The 25,775-nt window shown below is 41.7% G+C and overlaps 1 protein-coding gene across 4 annotated transcripts in view; it reads left to right on the forward strand.

Moving 5' to 3' along the window:
- Nucleotides 1-25,775, forward strand: part of ERC1 (ELKS/RAB6-interacting/CAST family member 1) — a 633,604-nt gene that overhangs the window by 348,070 nt on the left and 259,759 nt on the right. For all 4 annotated transcript variants that reach the window (XM_032796761.2, XM_032796763.2, XM_075069542.1 and 1 more), the window contains one exon: nucleotides 1,942-2,077. In XM_032796761.2, coding sequence (XP_032652652.1) covers nucleotides 1,942-2,077 — 136 coding nt within the window. The remainder of the gene's footprint in view (nucleotides 1-1,941; nucleotides 2,078-25,775) is intronic.

Consider the following 25,775-nt stretch of genomic DNA (forward strand, 5'->3'; position numbering starts at 1 on the left):
TCATGTCAAAAGTTCATTTAATCAGCTTGCTTTTCAAGAGGGACCTTTTAATGCAGAGGACTTGGACTTTGCAGAAGATAATCTATTTTTTATTTTAATCAGTGGTGCTCCTTTATTTCTGTAGTTCAGAGTGCACCAGCAAATAGTGATAACAAGGAATACTTTTCTAATGGATAAATTTAGCTTCATCAAATTTATCAAAACAAATCCATACACCTATCCTTAATGTAGGAATGTTATTAGTATACCCATGTGAAACTGTGTGTTTTGGGATTATTTAACTATATTTTCTCTAAATTAACTCTGCTTTCTATCTTTTTTTAACAGTACAGAAATAACTCTGTGTTGTACAAGCTCAGTTCAGTGCTGACAAAGTATTTCAGAAAAGTTATGTAATCACTGACCAGATCAGCTTTCAGAGTGGACTCAGTGCCCATTACCATGATGCAGCACTAGCCCAGAGCAGCTTATCAATTATACTACTTGTGTCCATGTAGAATCCCTAGTAGAATCAGCTGTAGTTTTTTGGAAAGGGCACTTATATAAGTACACCAATGATTCTATAAAGTCATAAGCAAAGGACTTCCTCTTCTATATTTCTCAAGACACCTCATCTTGGTCATCTTCCTTGATCGAGAATAGCTTGAAGACACTGTCTCTGGAAGCCATCAGCGCTGTTCTTTTCTCTGTGATGAGAGTGTCGGCAAAGCAACACCAATGAGTTTGCTATCGATGCAGTTACTCCAGTCCCAGCTGGCTCAGGGAGCAAAAACCATAGCCTTGGAATTGAACCCAAATTCTTTGTATGGCACTGCAGAGCACTGATCAGCCTATAAGTCAGTTAATTGGTGTATACTGCAAAAGGATAATCTCTTTGTTGTGAGCTCTGAAGGAAATATCAAAGCAGCCAAAGCTGTTTGTGATCTATTCTAAATGTCTTTCTGAAATGCTATCAGAAGGAACATTCTTCTCCTTCTGTGTGTGTGATGCACCAAAAAGGAAGCTAGTTTATGATTGTTTTTTCTAAACATTAAATTAAAGAGTTCTCTATGCTAGTTGTATGATATTTGGGGGGAAAGTGTGGGACTAAAGAATCTGTCTTTTATTCCAGAGTCCAAACTCCAAATGTAATTATGGAGAAAAGGGCTGAGGAAGCAAAGCTGGTCTGTTTTATTTTGATTGGACAAAAAGTTTAGACTTAAGTTTTCTGTGGTCAGGAGACTGAGCTTAAAGGATCTGTAATTAGGTTCCATACCCCATGTGTCTTAATGCCCAGAAAAGCCAAACCCCTTCTGCGGGCAGTGGTAGTTGCCAGAGCCATCAAGAATAATTCACAGATGCAAGTGAAAAAGGAAATTATGCACACTTTCTTGTCTCTCTAAGATGGGGCTGGGGAATATACCACAAAATATCTAGTAAACAAGTAGAATTTGAGGTTGGAGAAAATAGTTTTACTGCTTGAAGCAGATGGCCTGGACCTTGAAGATGTTCCTGTATGTTTGAGTTGTGGGATTTTTTAAAAATTCCTCTTGCTTCCCCCACCTCCTTGAATAAAGTACAATGGTGTACACAAGGTAATATGGGTTTCTATATATGTGTATAATACACTATGACAAGTCACCAGCGAGCAGGTATGTCTTTGATCAACGAGTCCTACAGATGTAGCTTTTTGAAGTTTTAGATTAATGGGGTGATGCAATCTGAAATTACTCCAGGAACTTCCAGTCACTTCTCTTAATAGTGGTGAGTAAAATGAAATGTTCCTTAAATGGAGTTTACAATTGAGTGTGGGTTGGAAGTGGAGTGTTTGTGGACTTCTGCAAGATGAGGAAGAATTTTTCTGGTCTTTCCACTGTTCTTGGGTCCAGGACACACAAGAGCCAGAACTGACTGAAAACATATTCTGGATTTTGCTCTGAGTGTTTGTTTTTTACTTCACAGGCAAGTCAAAGACCAAAATAAGAAGGTAGCAAACCTGAAGCACAAAGAGCAAGTGGAGAAAAAGAAGAGTGCACAGATGCTAGAAGAGGCCAGACGGAGGGAGGACAATCTCAATGACAGCTCCCAACAGCTTCAGGTAGCATAAAAATCTGAACTGGGAGGATATGGCTGATAGCCAGTCTTCTCTCCTTTGTATGCATGTGTGCTTTCTCTCTCCTCTTTCCTCCGCACCTGGTGCCTTGCTTTTAATTGGTTTGTGTTTAAAAGAACAGTTTTATTCCACAGCACTGCAGATAGCTGCCTCTGGCTTCTGCTTCTGCAGTTTCATTCATTTTTATGGTAAGTAAACAGGGATTCAATTGAACTGTAAAGTGGGTAGCTGGAATGGTTTTATCAAATGGATATTACGATTGGGATGTTGATTTCTGCATCATAACTACTTCTAAGGACTTCTTTCTTTAGTTGCTTTGGGGTATTTTCCAAAAGGATTGACCTTATTTTGCTGGATTTTCTTCATTAAATAAAGGATGAAACACACAACAGCATCAGTAAGTATTCCTGTGGCAATGAAAATGTATTGTGGGTCATGTGGAGGATCACATGTTTTCTGTGATTACCAAGAGCTTCCAGTTGACACTGAATCCTACTCCACTCCTCATCAGTTCCAGATGTACCCACTAGTCTGCTACACATTTTCCTCTACCCATTAAACTGTCAACGCACTGCTGTATCACCACCTATAAAGTCACCAGCCTCCCACAAAATGGTACAGACAAAATAAAGTTGGCAATTTGAAAGCAAGAGAAACACTTTTCCATTCACCTAACTTTGATACCAACATCAGAAGTTATGTCAAACAGTGAATAATCAAGTGCTGTAATATCACTGTTATAACTGCTACAGTGAAGCAAGGGTAGGAATGAAGAGAGTTGTTCAAAAAACTTTCAAGTAAAATTGCTTTAGTATTTCAAAATAATTGCAGCTTTTAAAAAATCATTTTCTTTTCCTTTCCCCATTGTAAGTATAATGTGGAAGTAGTCTGCCTTTTAAGTCATATTCTAAAAGTTATGATTTCTAACACTCTATTGATCAATCTGTTTTGTAAATATTTTGCTTGACTTTGCACAATTGGTCCAGCCCTGACCACAGCTATCTCATTATTCTCAGGTATTTGATATCATTCAACTAATTAAGACATAGGACATAATCCTAATTGTTCATTAGAAGGCAATTCCCCCGTTAATTTAAATTGCCATTTTTTTTTGTTCTATTCTGTGGCAGTCTGGTGGGGTGATTCAACCCTTTCAGTACTTCAGGGAGAGCTAAAGAGGCATGGGTCTGTCCCTGTGTACAGTGTTCTCGGCCGTGGCATCTTGTGGTTTTTCCATCAAGCCGGTCCTGTACAGAGCATGTGTTCAAAGAGTTAACTTCCAAGTGCACATAGTGATCTCATTACTAGACTTTTTTAAAGCCTTGGATATGGGAGTTCTACAGCTGCTAATGCATTCTGTGGGTACAATGCTACAGAAATCCACAAGGCCCTAGTTATGTGACAGCATATGTTCAGACTGCACAATCATCTTTGTATTTGCAAAGTCTTTTAAAAATTTTCCTTGAAGATTTTTTTTGTTTACTTAGGTTTTTGAACAATTCTTATGTAAATATTCTGAAAACATATGTATTTGACATCTGAGTTGTTAATCTCGTGCATGGTGGTACTTATCAAGTTGTGCCATCCCAGGTAGGTTATCATTTCTGTTGCGCAATGATTCCAGGTTTCAAAAGTGCACTTTTTTCTCACTTGTTTCTTCCTTTTCATCACTATTTCCTCCCATGTAAATGGAGCATATAGGGAAGGGTAGACTGAAATTTGTCCTTTTATTGTAGCTCACAGCTCCTTATTTACATGTTAAAGACGTTGGCTTAGTCCTAGAAGTGATATGTTATATAATGTTTTCTGTAAAGTTATACAATTCTGGACAGAAAATGGCATTCTGCTCACTGACGTGACACTTGATTTCTGTGCAGAATATTTTCTTCTGAAAATTCACTGACAAATTGTAGTATGCTTGGTAATTGCCACACACAGGGATTCACATACTGTTACTCAGATTATTGTGGATTTGTGCAGTGATAGGGGGAAGAGATGTCAGGTGACTAGCTTTTGCTCAGAAATCAAGCATCAGGTCAAGGAAAAGTGTAATTTCTTTCCTGAATTGTCTAAATAGTGTATAGATATCCTTCTACAGAGAACTGGTTTGTCACTCATACTTTGTATGGTCAGATGTGGCCTTGTAGATGTGAACTGGGACTCAGGAGACCTGAATTTTGTTTCTGTCTCAGCCACTGGCCTGCTGGGTGACCATGGGAAAGTTACATCACCTTCTTGTGGCCTCACTTTCCCCAACTTTTGTAAAGTGCTTTGAGATCTTCTGATGAAAAGTGCTGTATAAGAGCTAGGTAGTATTATGATTCCTTACTGTACTTATGGATCATTTGTGCAGTAAAGGTGTCATGGAACAGTATATTTCTGAAAATATGTACAAATATTAACTGGCATATTTTTAGTATGAAAACTTAACAGATTTAAAATTTGAATCTGCAAATAAGTAACCAGCTTAAATCTATGAATTAGAATCTAGGAATAAGTAACCAGTTTCCTGTAATAGGGAAGGAAATTAAATTAATTGGATGACCTTTTTACTCTTTTGTTATTATCTGAAAGGTTGGCTTTTCAATATTGATTTGGATTCCTATAATAGCACCAAGACAACTGAATAAAGAAAGAAACAAAACCTGAGAAGGGGAATGCCACAGTATATAATTTGTTGGCATATTATCTACTCCTTGTGATAATCCAGCCCTTTCATTTTGAGACAGATGACTGCGGTAACTTCTTGTATGGTACATCTTGCCAGTGAAACTTGTAGCGTGTTGTATTCTGCTTAATCAGGTATAAATAAATTTCAGATACAAATATGCATTGGCAGAAGCATATGAGAACTCAGGATTGGCATAGCATGAGCTGATGCACATATAAAACTTTAAGATATGTACAGAAGTCTGTACAGCATTAGCTTTATTTGGTTATGATCAGTGTCATTCTCACTTTAGTGGTTATAACCTCTCCCCACCCAAAGCCTTCAAAAATGCACATTGCGATGACATTATAAAATGTGATTGTTTATTTGACAAGGACAAAGGAGCCTTTTCCAGCTTATGCGGCGTTCTTTTGGTGTGATGTGGTGGTTTTTCTGTTTTTTGTTGTGATAGCTGGGTTGGTTTGAGAGTTTTTTGTTGGGGGCATGGTGGGGGGGGGAAGGATATATCTTTTTCAGGGTTTCTTTGTAATGGTCCCCAGCAGTTAGCCATTCAAAATGTATACATTGCAACACTCATAAAGATCAATTGGATTAAGGAGAGGTAAGAAGTTTCATGAAAACCAGTCGTTTTGTTACTGGTATGTCAGCTTCCTGTCACCCAGATGCCAGCATCTCTTTTGGGTGGGATAATTTATAGAAAGCCTTTCTCCATGTTCACAGAAGGGTGAAGTGAATGCTTTCATTCAGAGATGAAAAAGGGTTTTAGATGTAAATAAAAATATCAGACTAAAGTAAAATATGGAGTGTTTAATGGCAAGAGGCTGGTCCAAAAAAACCCTTTCCTTTAGGAGGGCTCTTTGCTTGCAGCTTGTCTCTCTAGGACTTCAGCATTTTGGTTTCCTGGAAGTAGAATCTACCAAATACCGCATTTCAGTTCCTTAGACATGGAAGCCTGTCTTTTCCTTAGTCTCTCAGGAACACTGTTTGCTAATTGATTAAAAAAATTAAATCTAGGGGGAAATATATATATTTTATATGCAAACATTGTTGGGTTTGGGGTCAGGACACATAAGCACCAATTTCAGATAATTTTGGTCTTGGTGGTTTTGGCTGAAATTAATAAGAAGACATTATGAAATGCTTAAAAATATGATATCCGTATTCCTAAACTGGCCATCTGCAATCCAGCCGAATAAACATGCTTTCAAGCACATATTCCACTCCTGTCTCTGTCCCTAACAGGCCTGTGGTTTCTTTCTTCCTGAGTCCAGTAACAAACTATTCGTTTATAGAGAGAGCTCTGATGATGGAAATTTGGCATTTTGGGGAGCGCGGGCGGGGAGAGTGTAGGGGGAGGGGAGCCACCGGAAGAGTGGAAACCATAACATCTCAATTCTGTTGAACTGGATAAACGGGTTTCTAAATTTGTCCCTCCCTTCTGGGTTCCCTTAAAACCACAATTCTCCAGAGTTCTGAGAGGTTAACGAGTGCCTGGTCTATAACTGGATGATAAAATAGGCTTCTGGTCCTAAGTAGAAAAGGGCAACGTAAAAACTTTTGCTTCAAGGAACTGGCAAATTGGCACAGACCCATTGGAAAACATCTGAAATCATGAAAGTTTCATGAAATATTGAGTGGATATTCAAGAGCAGGGTCTGTTGGAGTTTTCAGGCAGAAGTAGGAGGATGCTGTCACTGTTTCAGTTCTAGCATCATCTTTGTTGCCTTTAGTGACTGTTGCTAAGCACTTGTGTATTGAAGTAATATGTAGCGTAATAGGTTTCAGAGTGGTAGCCGTGTTAGTCTGTATCAGCAAAAACAACAAGGAGTCCTTGTGGTGCCTTAGAGACTAAAAAATTTATTTGGGCATAAGCTTTTGTGGGCTAAAACCCATTTCATCAGATGCATGGAGTGAAAAATACAGGAAGCAGTATATATATTACAGTGCTTGAAAAGATGGGAGTTGCCTTACCAAGTGAGGGGTCAGTGCTAAGGAGGCCAGTTCAATCAAGGTGGACATCGCCCATTCCCAACAGTTGACAAGAAGGCGTGAGTAACAACAGAGGGAAAATTACTTTTTGTAGTGCTGTAATATATATTCCGCTTACTGTATTTTTCATTTCATGCATCTAGCGTAATGAGTATATTGCTCCCTCTATATGTTTATGTTTATATAACTCCTGTATGATAACTTGAGCATTAGGGAGAGAATATATCCGTAAAAGAATTTTCAGTCCAAGCAGTTGTGCGGTTTCTGTTTGTTTTAATAGCCCTTATACAGTAAATGGTAGGTCAGTAGCCACTGCACTGGGACCCAAGCAAAACTAGGAGAAATTGGTGACTAGCGCTTCAATCAGGATAAAGCTGTCAAGTTTGTTACTTCAGATTCAGTAATTTTCAGTATTTATCATGAGGCCAAGTAATATATATGCACGTAATGAATTCAAGCAACTCAAGGATCTGAGAGCCAAAGTGGAATACATCTCGTCTTGAATTCCTAAAGTGAAAATTTCAGTCCCAACACTCAGTGATTTTTAAGGATTGTTTGAGGGAGAGTGGTAGAGCTTGTTGCCCCTATTTCTTTGAATAGGTAGCCATAATCGTGCCAGTTAAAAAACAGAAGCGTCTAGTTGTGGTGTTAACAGGGCACCAGAGCATTATGCTAGAGGATGCTGAATAGTTGAGAACTGTTTTGTGAGGGCTATGAAAATTTATTGTAGGAATGCTGGTTCTCTCCAGCAAGTTTGGTCACTTTATAGACAGGTGCTGAGAAGGAAGCTGATTACATAGATGTTGATATCAAGGTGCAAGGAAATGCAGGATAGGAGTCAAGGAAGGAATATTTAGGATATAAAATATCTATCATAGAAAGCTGAAACTCAAGACAGAAGTATTACTAGATACACACTTATGATCAGTCAGATAAAGAACTAGAATGTTCCCATGCATGGACAAGAAGACTTCAGAGAAGAAGAGTGAAAGTTCATTAGGAACTTTTTGGGTCAGTGAAGTCTTGCACTGCTGGAAGGGGCTCAGTCTAAACTTTTAAGCCTGCCAGATTGCTGCCAATGAATACAGAAATTTGGGGAATAATTTAAAACTAGGATTTGAAGGAAGGCCATCAGATGCAGAGGGCAGTTCAGGCTGGACAGAAATACAGCAACTCGTCACTTAAAATCGTCCCAGTTAACGTTGTTACGTTGTTGATCAATTAAGGAACATGCTTGTTTAAAGTTGCCCAGTGCTCCCTTATAATTTTGTTTGGGAGCCTCCTGCTTTGTCCACTGCTTGCAGGAAAAGCAGCCCGTTGCAGCTAGCTGGTGGGAGCTTGGAGCCAGGGTGGACCGGCAGCCCCCTATCAACTCCCTAATCAGCTCCCTGTTCCCTAAGTTCCCTGTGCAGCAGCTGCCCAGCAGGCTATCAACTGCCAGCAATTCAGTTGTCCTCTGCCCCCGCTGCCATGTGCGGCTCCTGCCCTCTGCCTTGGAGCTGCTCCTGGGAGCCTCCTGCTGGCTGTGCAGGGGAGGGGGGAAGAGAGGGGCTAATGTCAGGGTGTCCCCTTCCCCCCTACTCATGCCCCCTTCTTACCCCTTCTTCATATAGATCAGGGTCAGGACAGGACAGGGCTCAGGGCGGAGGGAGCTTGCGGCCACAGCTGCTGTCTCAACTTCCTGATCTTTTTTAAGGCAATATACTTAGAATAGTGTCAGCATACTTAAAGGGGCACTGCGCTTCTCTCTCTCTCTCTCACACACACACACACGGTGTGTGTCTGTCATGCTGTCTCCTCTCCCTCCACTCATGCTGCCTTGTAGAGTGAGGCTACATTAACAACAACATGTTAACCCTTGAGGGCTCAGCTGAGTGCCAGTTCATCATTTAGCAGTAAGGCATTCCCTGGGAAATAGCCTACCCTCCTCCACCCTGTAACTTCACCACCTCAACCAAGCTTCACAGTCATCATTGCTGTGTACGATATTAAATTATTTGTTTAAAACTTATACTGTGTGTGTGTGTGCGCGCGCGCACATATAGTTTTTTGTCTGGTGAAAAAAATTTCCCTGGACCCTAACCCCCTCTATTTACATTAATTCTTGTGGGGAAATTGGATTCACTTAACATCATTTCACTTACATTTGCATTTTTCAGGAACATAACTACAGCGTTAAGACTAATATGACTAATGTACTAATATGGCTGTAGATGTGATGAGGAACAAAAGAATTTAACTTGTTTCCAGTCCAAAGGCAGTTGAGGATCAAGTGGTTCAGATTTCAGCTGAATAAACCTATTAACCGTAGCCGTACTATAATCAGGAAGACATTTGTGCATTTAATTCATAAAATGAAAGCTTAAATACAATGCTGGAATGTTTGACTTGTCACGGAGACCAGAATAATTGGTGTCTTCAAGATGTGAACTAATTTAAAAAAATAAATTAACTAGGGGGAGGCAAAAGAGTTGTAGTTATACACAAGGAAGACCATCATTTCATGGGTAAAATCTGTTTATTCATAAATCACAGGTGATAGAAGCACAAAAAGTAAAAGTATTTTACTTTGAGAAGAATGATAACGAGAATAATATGTCAAAAGAGATTAAAAATTTTAAAATATACTGGAATAGTAAAATTGGAGGATTTGTAGCTGCTGTAATAGCTAGCTGAATGGCATGTTGGACATGGATTGTTAAAGCAAATTATTGATATCATGAACAACTGCTTTTTGAGCAGTTTGTTTTAGAGCCTCGTAGAGCAAGGTGGATTTAATTTTGGTGATGTGTGTTGGAGTTCCACTGGGTAACAGTGAACACTGCACAATTGTTAGGTTTCACATTCACTAAAAGAGGAGACTGCATTTTGGAAATGCAAGTGTAGTAAGTCACGAGGACTGGGTGGTTTTCATTTAAAATTCAAAAGGAAAAGTGCAGAATAGTGGCAATACTGATGAAGGTTTTAGACCAATGGTTATGGAATCCCTTCTCTTTTGTTTTTGACTCCCTTTTAACTTTTTCAAAATCTCCTTCAATATGAAAACCAACATGTTTAGTTTCAGTCCAGGAAGAACTATTAAAATACTCAAAACTAATCACTCTAGCCATTTTTGGAACGATTTAACTTAGAAAATATAACTTTTTTGATTCTTAAAAAAATCAGCATTTTGAGGATACCATAATGCAAATGGCTAGCTTTCAAATATTAAAACTTGTAGTGTACTTACTGTTTAATGGGATAAAGTACAGAGGTTGGTTTGAAGACATTTTGTTCAAAAACAAAATTTAAGATTTCCTTGCAAACTGACTATGCTTCATCAGCTCTGAAAGCAAATTGGTAGTGCATCAGACTCACCAGTTAACTGGTTATGCATCAGAGAATTGGATATAAGTCTACAGTGGAGAAAGGATGACACCACACCAGGTGTTGTACAAATGTAATCTCCACAGCAGGTTTAGTCTCCATCAACTGCAGTGTACTGCAAAGAATTTGGTGCTCTGTAGATGCAACTATCTACTCTAGTAGATTGTAATTTCTAGTACAGAATACCCAATTACAACAGACACAGATTCGTGTTCTATGTTCACAGGTGCATGGAGAAAATTCGCTCCTGCTCTTGCCATTCTCAAGCTCTTTGCTTGCAGGAGAGGAAGATCACGAACTCCTTTGTCAATGGCCTATGGAAAGGCAGTAGATTATATCCTTTTGGCTGCCTATCTCATTGTGAGGGATTGTTCTTCTGTTAGGAATACAAAATGTATTGGAAATTGTTTCAGTGTATTATTCCACATAGCATCTGGGGCATTATTGTTCAGGCTTTTCAGCCTGAGGGCTGAACATCTGATTTCAAAAGGCTTCATCAGTACTTAGAGTCTCAGTCTCTGCCCCGTTCTGCTTCTTTTTCACTGTTCAGGTAGTGCAAAGGGAGTATTATAAATGTGTAGCACAAAAAAAAATGACTGCAGAGAGAAATTATTCGTTAGACTAGTTGAGAACTAGTGCACAGTACCAAAAATTAGTATAAAGTGAAATATCAAATTGTTTTCTGCTTGGACCTATGCTTTAGGACTTTGGCTCCAAGAAACTTGACATTTGACATTGTGAATGATGGGCTCATAAGCTTTGATTTTAAAAACAAAAGTTCCTGCCATTTTCCCTGCAGAAAGAGCACAAAATATAACTTGGTCTCAAGGAAGATCATAAGGGGTGCCAGCATGTCACCTCAGGCAAATCAAGGACGGGATGGGGGACACATTTGGAGGTCCACAGGAAAGGAGGGAATCTTCCCAAGCCCTTTGTTCTCACCTGTCCACCTTATGTGTGAACCTACTGGTGTTTCAATCTACATTTACCTAAGGAGGCTTCTCAGTGCCACTCTTCTAACCCTCCCCACTGCAAAATGCTTCCTTAAGTCTCACTTACATTTTTCAGTGTATCTTAATAGGAGCAGAATTAAGGTATTTTGGGTGCCTTGCTTAAGAAGTGCAACCCTAACTCTACCATTTCCTGGTTTTCTAACATTTGAGGGGTTTTTAAAAAAACTAACTTTATTGTAATGCACATATTGAGCAGTTCATGAAATATGACAGCAATATTATCTCCAGGCTTTTTGTCTGATAAATGCATAAAAAGTCTGAGTATTTTTATTGCTGTTATTGTTTGTAATATTACACATCAAGCTAATGAGAGTAACAAAAATTTTACACTTTTTAATGAAGACTACTTCACCAGGATCATAAAATAATGGCTATTTCTTATACATATATGTATGAATGGTTTGGGTGTATTATTAAAGAACGCAGGTATAGATTTTGCCTTCCTCTGAAGTATAAAAGGTATTACCCAATATCAGACTAGACAGACCTGTTGTCTGATTTGATATAGCAGTTACATAAAAGTAGTATCTGTCATTTCTAGGTGACTGTGTTTATGGTATTACCTAGGTTGTTACAGGATTACCTCTTATATAACATTTACAAAGGCTAAGCCTGAGAGAACAGACTTGACATTTAGAAAGGATGAGGGGATCACTGACAGGTGCATATGCATCTGCTCCATTTGCTTTTACTCTGTAATTTGTTTTATAACAGATTTAAATATTTATATTCATGAAGTGTAAATATAAATATTTAACATGTACTGGAGAGACAAATTCACCTTGTCTACCTTGTGGAGTATCCTTAAAAAGCGTAATACTTAGGTATTTAATTCTGCCTTTTGGAATTGTATAAAAATACTCTACAGTATTTAAGAGTCTTCTTGGAGTAATTTTGTGTGGGGTAAACCCTGCTTATTCCAGAAATAGGCAGCATCTCAAGTATCCCAGTACTTGATAACTATACATTGAGATTTTTATTAGGAGAAAGCCATTAAGAACCTTGACATCTTTTGACAGATGAAGTAGGGCTCTCTGCATCTTAGTATAGCTCTCTGATCAGTCAGAACTATTATTCTCTAGACTAGACCTGCACAACATGCGGCTCACGTAGGCTCACTATGCGGCCTGTGGGCAGGCGGTGGGGTGGGGCTGCTGGGGTCACCCCCTGCCTGTGGGGGGGCCATGCCTCACAGCCCCGCATGCGCCCTAACGGCCAGAACCGCACGTGTCTCCATCTCCCGCTCCCCCCGCCTGGCCTACAGCGGGTGTGTCACTTCCGGGGCCCACTGAGGTGGGAAGTACTGGGCACGAGGCAGAGCTGGTAAATGCAGAGCGAGGGGAGGGGCGCCCGGCCTGGGCTCAAGCCACAGCTTGGAGCGGGGGGGACTGAGCCGAGACCTCCCCCAAACCCCCTCTTCGGTTGGGAGCAGGGTGGCTACTGCGCTGGTTGGTCCCAGGGCAGCCTCCGTAGTGATTGTATGTGGGGGGGGGCGGGTGTTGAACTGTCTGTGGGCAGCCAGGAAATCCCCAGAGATGTGTGTGTGTGCCGCACCTGCCCTATCTCGACTGCTGCCCCCTTCCCTGGTCCAGGGACCTTCCCCTCCCCAGCCCCTATCACACTGCCGCCCCCTCCCCCCCCAGGCTCCTTGTGGCCCCTGTGTTTATGTGTTGGACAGTCACATCCAATCCCTTCACACTGCCCCCCTTTCCCCTCCCCGGCTTAGTTCATAGCCCCAGAAAATCCCTTCAAACTGTCCCCCTTTTCCCCTCCCCTTATTTCATGCGGGGATGACGAGCAGGCAGGCGGGCAGTGGCAGCGAGGCTTTATACTTCGGGGGGCGGGGGATAGGGTGTTTCCATAGGGTAGGGTGGCGCTGGGGTGGGGGATGTGTTTCAGGGGGAGGAGGGGCGGGGCAGGCGGCGCTGGGGCAGGGAACGACCCTCAGCTGTTTTCTTTGAAGTAATATGGCCCTCGCCATATTACGAGTTGTGCAGGCCTGCTCTAGATACTCCCTTTGTTCTTAAATTTGACTGTAAAAGTGCTAGGTGTTTGGGAAGATGAGACCAGCTAGATGCACTCCGCTGTCTAGTTGGCAAGGAAATGCATCGGTGCCCGTTATAACAGGCAAGAGATTAAACACCGTGAAGATAGTACTGCTGACTCTGTGCCAACAATGTCAACCACTAAGTTATTCCTTGCAAGTATGTGGGTTTTTTTAAGATTAGTATCTTGGTTCAAAACCCTTTGCTGAAAACTGTCAGAGAGATTAATGTGATTGTTGACAACATTGGGACTCCTGTGAGAGAATTCTCCTGAGAATAGAAAACATTAAGGGCTCAGTTTAAGTAAAACAATAGAAATACTTTAAGGGAAAAACCAGATCTTTATATTTTGGTGTTTTGTTTCATGGGCTCAAAAGATGGTAATAAATTTGCATTTTACCATCTTCTGTTTTACCATCTTCTGTTTTTTCTCTTTTTTTAAACTTTATTTCATTTGCTGTTTCGAAATCTAGTCCCTTCTGGAGAATAAAAATATTCATTCTGCTGCAGTGAATTCTGTTCTTTCATTGCTGAAGAAAGCTTTTGTCCTGTTTTTCACTGGCTGTGGCCGATGGGGGTGTGAGGGAGTGTTCATTGTGCAGCTCATATGAAGGTTGAAATTTACTCTTTCTAAAGCTTATTAAATAAATTGGAATAAATTATTTTGAGTTCCATTTTCTATGATAATGAGTGGTTTGATATTTACTCTAAAACTTTTAGCATAATTGATTTGCCCATGGTAATAAACCTAAACATTCCCTTGTTGTGCTTTTACATTCTTTCTGTCTTGCTTATCAAGCTTTCTGCACCCCTCCCCCTAACTTTATTTTGTCCTTTCTTTAGAAATAATCCTATTCTACATTTTACCAGTGCTTTCTCTATTAGATTTCCTTCTCAGCAAAGGCTTGCACACACTTTAGGATATATGAAAACACTTATCCTTCTTGTGGAATGTTAAACAAATATTAATGACTTAGACTAGAAATCTGTGCCCCATGTATGGAAAAAGTGACTGACAAAAGTCTGCAAAGCACTGTAAGTCAGCATCAGTCCTTTCAGCTTCTCTGGAAAATTGTTGAACGTGTAGCTGCAAGAAAAGAACTTACTGAATCTGTTGGCAACTGCTTCTTTTTTGAATTCTTAACCCTCCAGAGATAATTAAATTTCATTAGTAAACTGAACTGGGGTATTACATTTTATTGTTGTATTTCCACACAAAAACACAGGAATTTAGAGTCCAGATTGAGAGAGAAAGATAAAAAGAAAGGAAATAAGCAGGTAAGTCATTCAATACTCCATTTGTCCTCAACTCATCAGTTCTCTTCTCATCCACGACTCCCTTCTTTCTGTCACCCATAGTCCACAATCTCCACTCTCCTCCTGATTGACTGTTTGGCACCCTTGAAGGCCAACCACATTTTATTTGTTTCATGTTTATTTTTATTAATATACAGTTAGTGTGGATTTCATAAATTGTACACAGATTTTTTTTTTTTTTTTTTACTGATGTGTTGAAGTATGCCAGATTGCAATTAGTGAATGTGTTATGTTTTTCTGTAATGCTTAGGAAAAATTACTTGAATAAGTGATCAGTATTAGTGATTGATATAAAGCTGGTATTTTTTATGTAGAAATTAATTATGTAAAAATGAAATCTGCATGTGTCTGTGATTGATATTTATTTGAAGATAAAGATTCTAGTTGGTGGTTCCAGAGAAGGAGATATGTGGGTGAACTATAAGGTGTTGAAGGGGCACTGATGGGTGTTCAGTAACATTTCCTTGCTTATTAAACGTTATGTTGGTAGGCTATGTAGTCTAGCACCCTGTGTTCAAAGTTATCAAAGCTTTTTGTGTGATTAAGTATCTGTGTTACTAGCTCACATGGATTGTAATCCAGTCCCACTGCAAAGACCATTTGTGTCTTCCAAACCCCCTAATATCCCATGCTATCATTCGTCTTCGAGAGATGTCCCTGTTGGTGCTCCACTCCAGACGTCCCTGTGGGTGCTCCACTCCAGGTGTTGCTGTGTCCCTGTGCCTTCACTTGGAGATTTTGACAGCAGTATTCATAGCAGTCGCGCATGCACAGAGCCTGCCCCACACATTGAGTGTGCTTTAATAGTACGCATGCGCCACTGGTTTCCTCTGTTTCTTCTCTACTGTCCTCTGCCTGAGACAGAGCTCAGCAGACTCATTAGAGAAATTCCTCTCTCTCTTTGTTCAACTAATTTTCATTAGTTTAACTTCCCAGTTATAGTTAGATATCATTTTCCCTTCTCTTTTCTTTTAAAAAAAAACAAAAAAAACCACCAAACAAAACAACTTTTTGTTCTTCTTCGAGTGCTTGCTCATATCCATTCCAGTTAGGTGTGCGCGCGCCGCATGCACGTTCGTCGGAAGATTTTTACCCTAGCAACGCTCGGTGGATTAGCAGGGCGCCCCCTGGAGTGGCGCCGCTATGGTGCCGGATATATACCCCTGCCGACCCAGCCGCCCTTCAGTTCCTTCTTACCGCCCGTGTCGGTCGTTGGAACAGTGGAGCGCAGCTTAGCTGACCTCCGCTTCCCTAACTACTCGTAGTTCTTGTCTATATTAGTTATAATCCTTTTATTTGTATATACTTATGCATTTTTTCTTTACTAGCATAGTTAGTTTATAATAGTTAGCGGGGTTCGGGGAGTAGCCTCTTCCCCGCAACCAGTGCCGGAGCCCATGCCCGGCTCACTGGTTCTTAGACTGTGCTTGGACACCTCAGACCGTTGCTGTCAGCGGCAGCCAATTCCAACATACCTGGCTCCCCAGTTTTTAAGTACTGCTCTAACTGCAATGATGCCATCCCTCTTTCAGATGGCCACTCAAAATGTATTAAATGTTTGGGGGAGTCCCACATCCCCCAAAAATGTGCCCACTGCATCAAGTTAAAATCCAGGGCACACAAGGACAGAGAGCTACAGTTAAAATTCCTCCTGCTGCAAAAATCTCTCAGACCAGCCTCAGATCCGGGTGCTGACTCCACTGCACTCCTCAGCCCCGCTTATTTCCCCCCACCCTCGCTTCAAAAAAAAAGATAAGAACACTTTAAAAAAGTGGCAGCCTCTCTCACCCGCAAAGGGTATTTTCAGGGACAAGAGTTTACCAGGCAGATCCACTACTTCCCTCATGCCATTTCCTCAGCTGAGCACTTTTGACGCGCCGGGCGAAACCCACCAGTGTCTATTGCAGTGGAACCCCACTCTGGTGCCGAGGCTTCAGGCTTCCAGTTGTCTGCCTCTCTCACGGCACCATTTGGCACCGCAGTGGAAGCAGTGCCGATGCATACTAGCCTACCTGACCCTGCACGGGCTCTTCTCATTCTCCTGGCACCATCATCCTTTGAGCTGGCCGGCAGTGACACAAGGCTCAGGACACTGGTGCAGAGGAACCCTTCTTCTCAACAAATGCCTCTTGTGCAGCCCTCACCTCACAGAAGCTCTGCGGCACCGCAGTTCACACAGTCAAGGGACCTACTGGTGTCGCATATCTTGCAGTCACCCCTACTTAACACCTACTTCTCTCCAGACACTCAGGCAAGGTCCAGACAGCTTTCCTCCAGTGATGAGGAATCTGAGCTGCAGGGAGAATTATCATCTTATCAGATCTCCGCAGACCCCAATCAAGAGAGATCATAAAAAAGCTACCTCATCTTACTCTAAGGGTCCCTCCCCATGGTGCGTAAACCCCTGGATGGCACCACCCATTCCCTTCCCACCACAGTGGCAATATTGGGTTCCATGGGCACCTTATACTCAGGACCACACTCATGATGCCACTCCAGTTAGGCATGAGACCTGCTTGGTACCACCAGCTGACAAACCTGCACTGACTCAAGACATCAGGCAGTCCTGTCACAACCACAGGATCAAGCAAGGCCTGCCTCTAACCAAATAGAACCAGTTATTCCTCCTGATGAAGCATTGCTCCTCCTCTCCCTACGTCGTTGGATGTCTTCTCAAAATTTCAGGGCCTCTTTAAAAGAGTTGCCAATGAGCTATGAATTAAACGGTAGGAAGTCCCTGAACAGCAACATGAGCTAACCAACATCCTGCAGCCCTCTTCGTCTTCCAGGATTGCATTACCTATCAACGCAGCCCTTTTAGAACCTGGCAAGGCCATCTGGCAAACTCCTGTGGCAAGCCTACCTATCCATAAGCGAGCAGATCGGAAGTACTTTATCCCTTCCAAGGGCTCGGAATTCCTTTTCACTTATCCAGTGCCAAACTCGCAGTCAACCAAAAGAACAAACACCAGTTTCCCCGCTCCACCCCATCTGACAAGGACAGTAAGCAATTAGATCTGTTTGGACATAAAGTATATGCTTCTTTCACACTGAAATTTTGCACTGCTAATTATACAGCCATTCTGGAAAAATATTACCATAAATTCATGGATTTTATCGATCACATTCCAGAAGAAAAGAAACAGCAATTTACAGCAATAGTTTCCGAGGGATAAATCATCTCCCGCACCGCTCTTCAAGCTGCACTTGATGCGAGCATTACTGCAGCACGATCCACTGCCACAGCTTCATGGCTCTCATCCTCTTCCTTTCCTCGGGAGGTCCAGAGTACCACTGAGGATCTCCCCTTCGATGGCAACAAACTCTTTGCCTCCATGATGAATGATGTACTCCATTCCATGAAGGACTCAAGGGCAACCCTCCAATCTCTAAGAATTCAAACCCCTACAACCAGAATGTGACAATATAGATACCAGTCTTACCAGTGACCATGCTGCCCCACATACACCCAGCAATTCCATAGATCACACGAGCAACAACTACAGCAGCAAAGTTAGAGACCCAGATACCAACACTGCTGCCCCAACTCCTCAGCAGCATCTCAACCCCCTACGACTACTAAGCAATTTTTAAGCCGTGGTCGAGAGTATGGAAAACAATACTCCCACCTCAGTGCTTACAGTGCCTGCCCCTATTTTTGGTCAACACCTATGCCCATTCTCCCATCAATGGCGAAATATTACCACCACCAAGTGGGCTTTAGAAGTCATCACAGTTGGCTATTCCATCCCTTTCCTCTCCCTGCCTCCCACCGACCCACCCTCCCCATCCCTCTTCAGGGACCTCTCTCATGAGCAACTGCTCCTCCAAGAAGTACATCTTCTCCTTCAACTGGGAGCAGTGGAAATCGTGCCCGATCAACACAGAAGGAAAGGTTTCTATTCACATTACTTTTTAATGGAAAAGAAAACCAGGGGATGGCAACTGATCCTTGACCTCAGGCGGCTAAACAAATTTATCAAAAAGGTTACCCTCACCACCATAATCCCAGCACTGGAGCAGGGCAATTAGTTTTCAGCCCTCAATCTACAGGATGCCTGTTTTCATGTGACTGTTCACCCAGCCCGCAGACATTTTCTTTGTTTTACCCTCAGTGCAACACGTTTTCAATACAAGGTGTTGCCCTTTGGCCTATCCACCACCCCCGAGTTTTTTCCAAACTCCTACCTGTAGTCACTGCCCACCTCAGAAAACAAGGAGTTATAATATTTCCTTAATTTGACAATTGTCTCCTCAACACTCAATGAAGCTCTTCAATCCAAGCAGCTTACCGTCACTTGCTTCCTGTCCCTCAGCCTACAAATAAACAAAAACAAATCCACCTTATCTCCTGCCCAACAACTGGAGTTCATAGGAGTGCACTTTGATTCCCGGGTGGGAATAGCTTCTCTCCCACTCGACCGTTTCAACACCATAAAACCCTGGTCACGAAACTTCGTCACAGTCCCCAGGTCACTGCTTGAGACTGCCTGCAACTTTTAGGTCACATGGCCTTATGTACTTTCGTGGTCAAAAATGCACTCCTATACATGTGGTGCTTCCAAGCTTGGTTGGCAACAGTTTACAGACCAAACATACATGTTCTAAACAAACCTTTATCCATTCTCTTCAGAGTTGAAGACTTCCTCCGATGTTGGACAATTCCCTCCAACCTCTGCTCAGGAGTCTCTTTTTTCTCCAGGGATGCTCCATCCCTTATTATGACTGTCAATGCATCCCTCACATGGTGGGGAGCACACATGTCCCACCACACAGCCCAGGGGCTATAGTCTTCCACCGAAGCCTCCCTACACGTAAACATCCTAGAACTGCGAGCCATACGCAACACCTGCCATCGCCTCCTCCCATTCATTCGGAACCCAACATGTTCAGATAATGACAGACAACATCGCAAGCATGTTCTGTGTAAACAGAGAGGGAAGGGCTCGATCTCACTCGCTTTGTACAGGAACTATGAAGCTCTAGAATTAGTGCCTCGTGAACAACATCCAGATATCAGCCACCTATCTTCCTGGGGGCCTGAATACCACTGCAGACGTTTTCCCTGGAATCATGAATGGGAGATAAATGACACAGTCATATGCAACATAGTCCACGTTTGGGGCTACCCAACCCTGGACTTCTTCATGACTGTGAAGAACAAGAAATGTCCCAAATTTTGCTCCAAATCTGGACTGGGCAAACTTTCCCTAGGAGATGCGTTCCTAATCCCATGGGTTTAGGACTTAATGTATACTTTCCCCCTGATACTGGTTCTCTACAGAGTTCTGACAAAGATACAAACAGATCGTGCCACGGTAATTCTGATTGCCCCATTGTGGCCCAGACAACCGTGGTATCCGTTCCTCACCAGAATGTCAATTCGTCCACCAATTTTCATTGTCCCTCACTCCGAACCTCCTGTCACAGCAGCACGGTTGATTTCTTCACCCTAACCTATCCATGCTTCATCTCAAAGCTTGGTTCCTACATGCTCTGAACAGGTTCAGAGAGTACTTTTACATAGCAGAACACAATCTGCTTGCACCACCTATCTCTGAAAGTGAAAGCTATTCACACAATGATGCTTGACCAACCCAAATTCTTTCCACATCCACACCTCATCCATACTTTATCACCTATTAGACCTTCAGCAATCCAGCCTCTCTTTCAGCTCCATCGAAGTCCATTTAGCTGCTATTACAACTTTTCACGAAAAAAATCGACGATACTTCTGTTTTTGCTCATCCAGTCACCAAGCACTTTCTCAAAGGGCTCCAATCCCTATACCCGGACATTAAATCTCCTACCCCTGCCTGGGATCTTCACATAGTATTAACCTGCTTAACGCAACAACCATTTGAACCCCTAACCCATTGCTCTCTCTTACACCTCTCTATGAAAACAGCATTCTTAGTCGCAATCACCTCCACCAGACATGCAGGAGAAATAGCAGCTCTCATGGCAGACCCACCCTACACATTATTTTTTAAGGACAAAGTTATCCTCCAACTACACCCCAAATTTCTTCCAAAGGTACATTCATCATTCCACGTCAATGAACCTGTACATCTACCAACCTTCTTTCCTAAACCGTATGCAAATTCCTTTGAATCCACAATGCATATGTTGGATGTACACAGGGCTTTGTCCTTTGATTTGGATAGAACTAGACCCTTTAGGAACTCTTCCAGTAGTAGCTGCATCCTCCAAAGATTGGGAGTTGAGGTTTACCCCTCTCTGGACAACTGACTTATTCAGGGCCAGTCTATACTGCAAGCACAAAGCAGTGTTGTCCTGATCCATTCAACATTCAATTTCTTGGAACTATTAATCAACACAGAAAAATAGTCTCCTCTCCCTGGTCCAGAGGATAGGGTTTATAAGTGCTGTACTGGACTTATTTCAAAGCAGGACCTTTCTACCGGACTCCAGCTTGTAGGCAATTGTTATACATTTGAACTCTTACGTGGTCACAACAGCACAAAACCGTTAGAGGCTTCTGGGACATGTGATCTCTTGCACCTATGTGATCCAAGACATTAGACTGCCCCTGAGTACTCTGAATGACTGGCCGGCATCAGTCTACTCTCCAAACCACGATCAGCTAGACTTAGTGGTGGGAGTGACCTCTCATGTCCTCACCTCCCTAGATTGGTGGACAAATCAAACCAGTGTATGTATAGATATTCCATTTGCCCACTTGCAACTGATGCTCACACTAATGACATATGCATCTGCCCTAGGATGGGGAGCCCACCTGGGTTCTCTATAGAGTCAGGTTCTATGGCTTCAGAACACTTAGCTTTACATATCAATGTCAGAGAACTAAACACTGTCACACTGCTGTACTGAGTAGTTCTGTCGCAGTTCAGGAGAAGCAGCGTGTTAGTCCTCACAGGACAATATGGTGGCAATTTTCTATCTCAACAATCAGCGGGGAGCCTGTTCTTCTACTCTGTCAAGAGAAGACTCTACTCTGGGAGCACTGCCAACTCAATAGATCTAGAAGCGTTTTACCTACCAGGGGTCCAAAATGATCTAGCAGATCACCCAAGCAAATTGTTTGAGTCACCATGAGTGGTCTCTCTGTCCAGATGTGGCCAGATATATCTTCCAGCAGTGGGGGTTTCCCCAATGAGACCTGTTTGCAACAAAGTCCAACAGAAATTGTTGGAAGCTCTGTTCCCTGTGGGGTCATATGGCAGATGTGTTTTCACTGTCATGATCAGGCTGACTCTTCGATCCTTTTCCACTAGTCCTGCTCATTCACACGTATTACTAACGATAAGACAGTACCATGCCAGAGTCATACTTATAGCCCAACCATGGGCCCATCAACACTGGTTGTCCACTTTCCTGGCGCTGTCAGTGAAACCTCCGGTTCCACGTCCCCTAGACTTGGACCTAATTTCACAAGATCATGGTCCCTTCATTTAACTGCAAGGATGCACCGGGGCTGGATACTAGAGAGCAGTCTTGCTCAAAAGAGGTTCAAGAGATTCTGCTAAATCGTAGAAAGCCTTCTATAAGAGCTAATTACCTCTCTAAATTGAGATATTTTTCCATGAAGTGTCACTAGTATGGGGTATCTCTGGCTAATCTTCAGTTCAACATATCCTGGACTACTTGTCGTACCTGAAACACCAAGAGTTGGTAGTTTGTTCAATCAAAGTACATCTGACAGCTGTTTCAACATTCCTCCCTAAAGTGGACAATCACTTTTTCCTCCAATGACATGTTCATAAGGTTTTTGAAAGGCTTAGTCAAATTATATCCTCATGTACAAGACCCTGTTCCCCTGTGGGATCTAAACTTAGTATTGTCAAGTCTTATGGGTTCCCCATTTGAACCATTGGCTACCTGCTCTCTGCTGCATCTGTCAGCGAAGGTAGCATTTTTGGTGACCATTATCTTGGCCAGAAGAGTAGGGAAGCTGCATTTCTCAGTGTTTGGCCTCCACATGCAATCTTTTTTTTAAGGACAAGGTTTACCTGTGTCCTTATCCAAAGTTTATCTCAAAGATGGCGTCATCTTTCCACATCAAGCAGCCAGTTTATTTGCCCTGTATCCTACCAAAACCATATTCAAGCAGGGAAGAAGAGCATTTGCAAACCTTGAGTGTCAGAAGAGTTCTAACATTCTACCTGGACAGAACCAGGCACTTCCACAAATCCTCCTAGCCGTTGGTAGCAGTGGCAGACAGAACAAGAGGACAGTCAGTCTTTACCGAGAGAATTTTTTCCTGGAATGCCTCCTGTATACATATGTACTATGACTTAGCTAATGTCAATCCGTCTAGCAGAGTTGCAGCTCATTTGACAGGGTTGCAGTTGGCCACATCCAGCTTTTCTGGTACAGGTTCCAGTTGCAGACATTTGTAGAGCAGCAATGTGGTCCTCAGTCCACACATTTTCCTCCCACTACTCTGTGGCTCAAGACTGCAGTGACAATGCTAGAGTTGGACAAATTGTTCTCCAATCTTTATTGAAATAGACTGTGATCACATCTCCTTGTCTTATGGCTTGTGAGTCACCAAGAATGGAATGCACATGAGCAATTATTCGAAGAAAAAAACAGTTACTAAACTATTTAGTAACTGTTGTTCTTCAAAATGTGTTGCGCATGTCTATTCCACAACCTGCCTTCCTATCCCTCTACATCGGATCTCTGGCAAGAAGGAACTGCAGGAGTCTAGGGGTGGCTCTATCCTTTGTATCTGCATGCAGAGCATCTGCACACACTGGTACATAACAGCAAGGGAACCCTAAAGTGTCCCAGTGAGTACCGCTGAGGGAAAAAGTTTTTGATGCCCTTGCGCTAGGCACACAAATCCAAGAGTGGAATGGACATGTGCAACACATCTTGAAGAACAACAGTTTCTGAGCTGGTTAGTAACTCTCTTATTCAAATTATCCAAATCCCCCTTATTAAAAAATTATGTTTATCAGAATCCACAGTTTGTCCCCATGTAGCCCTATGTTAGTTAATATCACTTTAGTTTCTCTGAACTGCACATTATCCAAAACTTTCAGATATCCCTCAGGCCGTTTAGATCAACAGGAGTGTACTATCACCTGAGGGGGAAAATAAACATTTTTCTTTCTCCTTTTAATCCAGTCCACCTACAGAAGCATTTTAAGTGTTGTGCAAAAAGGGAATATTTTCAGAATGACAAGAGAGTTTTTTTTAGTCCGTACTGATGTAATCTTGATAGCCCAGGTGAAGACATCTACATATATTTACATAATCTGGATGGCATACAGCTGAAAATGTCTTTAAAAGAAACTTTTTCTTCAAATAGTGTGGGAAATTCACCACGAATGACCAAAAAGAAAACCTTAGTGTCTTCTGTTGGTCCTTTCTATCTTCTGAGGCATTTTCAGGATTTTTCATTATTCTAATTCCTAAAAACCCAATTTTTAACTCAGCCTTTTCAGTGTTGTGCTCAGGTCCTCAGTTCTTATACAGGTTGGTATTCTGTATGATTAAGTCAACTGAGCAATGCAGCACCTATAAATCATTCATTTTCTTCCTGAACAATTGACCCTAATTTATTTGAGATTCTAATATTCCTCTAAAGCAGGTGGCCATGCCGTTGAAGATCAGGAACATCTTTGAGTTCTGTATCAAGAACAATAGATGGACCTTGGTGTCAACATAAACTGCCAGGGAAGATCTAGAGACCTGATCCAAAGCCCATTCAAGTTAGTGGAAAGATGTTCATTGACTTGAATGCGTTTTAGATCAGCGCCTAAGAAAATAAATCTTAACTAAAATGTCACCAGAACCCTTTCGGTTACGGAGAAGCAAGACTTCTCTACCAAAGCAATGCAAGAAACTCACAATCTAATTATCCTGTATTATTGTAGCCCATCTTGTTTATTTAATGTAAATGTCTATTATTTTTTTAACAAAAAGCTATTTAATCTTATAATTATGCTCATGGTTACTAAACTGTTGGCCAGAGGCATGGTACCTCGTTATTATGTAGTACACTAAACCAAAAAAAAGTCTTGATACTCTTTGATCTAACTGGATTGAGGTACAGGACATTTTTTTATCATGTTCATTATTATACACACAATGTATGACAGTACAAATGTATGTTGTTTTTATTTTTAGAATCAAATGCATCTCTTGTCATGACTTCAGTTTTTAATAGTTGAGGCAATCCTGATCTGTGCATTGACTGAAAACAGTTGAGAAAAGAAAGGACATCTTTTAATGTTTAAGAAGAAGAATAAAAAAAATCTGGTGTGTAACAGAATCCTGTCTGCACCTGAAACAGTTGCTTTTCTTGAAATTGGCTTCATTGATGCATCTGTCTTCAGTTGTTTCTTTTTCCCCCAACATGCATGAGGGTTGTTGGTATTTGAATTCTGACATATCAAATGATTTTAATGAACTTTTATTGGGATGGGAGAGGGAGGAGGAGGAATGTTTAGGGTAAAGGTAATAAGGAATTACTGTCTCTTTACTTTAAGGAAAATGAACAGAGGTTAACGTTAATGTCCTCCTAATATGTTAGTCCTATCTGGTAAATGGTGCTTGTTCTAAAGGAAGCAGCTCTTCAGTCTTAACAAATAAATCTGCTACTTTACTGTAGTGAAAAGTCAGAAAGGGACAAGGAGTGTTGAAGGGGGAGGAAACTGCTTGTCTGGGGTGATAAATGTGAAACCCTCTGAAATAGTTGTCTGTAGCTGAGAAACGAAGAGACTCAAATTCAGCCATTTAATTGCTGTGTAAACTTTTCTGCAGAATTACTGTACCAACAAGTATTTTTATTTTTAATTTAAGTATGGGAGGATGGGAATGAACTTTTTTAGACATTTTTCCATGCCTGTTTCCTTGCCTGCTCTCTTCTTACTGAATGTTTGGATTGGAAGTAGGGCAGAAGGTGTGTCTTACAACTACTGTGATATATTAGTACAATGATGATGACAGGACTGACGTCAGGAAGCAGAGTTCAGCAAGGGTGTATGGGGGTCATCAGGGAAGTCACTTATGTGTTCAAGCTTCTCGTTGGTATTTTGAAGTGCTGTTAGTTACATCTGTTGCTGGTTTTGCCTTTAACCCACAGGTATTTAGGAGTCTGAGTCACACTTCTGATTTATAGGTGATGAAATCTTTTTACAGTTGTCTACCCCCACTTATCCCCCACAAAAACACAATTACGGAAGCCTTATTTGCTCATTTCAGAGCATTGTTACCAGTTGCAATCTCAGCAATGGCTGTCAGTCATGGGTGAGGCAGTGACCCAGTGTGATGGTACAGAATCA

This window comes from Chelonoidis abingdonii, chromosome 1 (assembly GCF_003597395.2).
Source record: "Chelonoidis abingdonii isolate Lonesome George chromosome 1, CheloAbing_2.0, whole genome shotgun sequence".
In the NCBI taxonomy this organism is placed as follows: domain Eukaryota; kingdom Metazoa; phylum Chordata; order Testudines; family Testudinidae; genus Chelonoidis; species Chelonoidis abingdonii.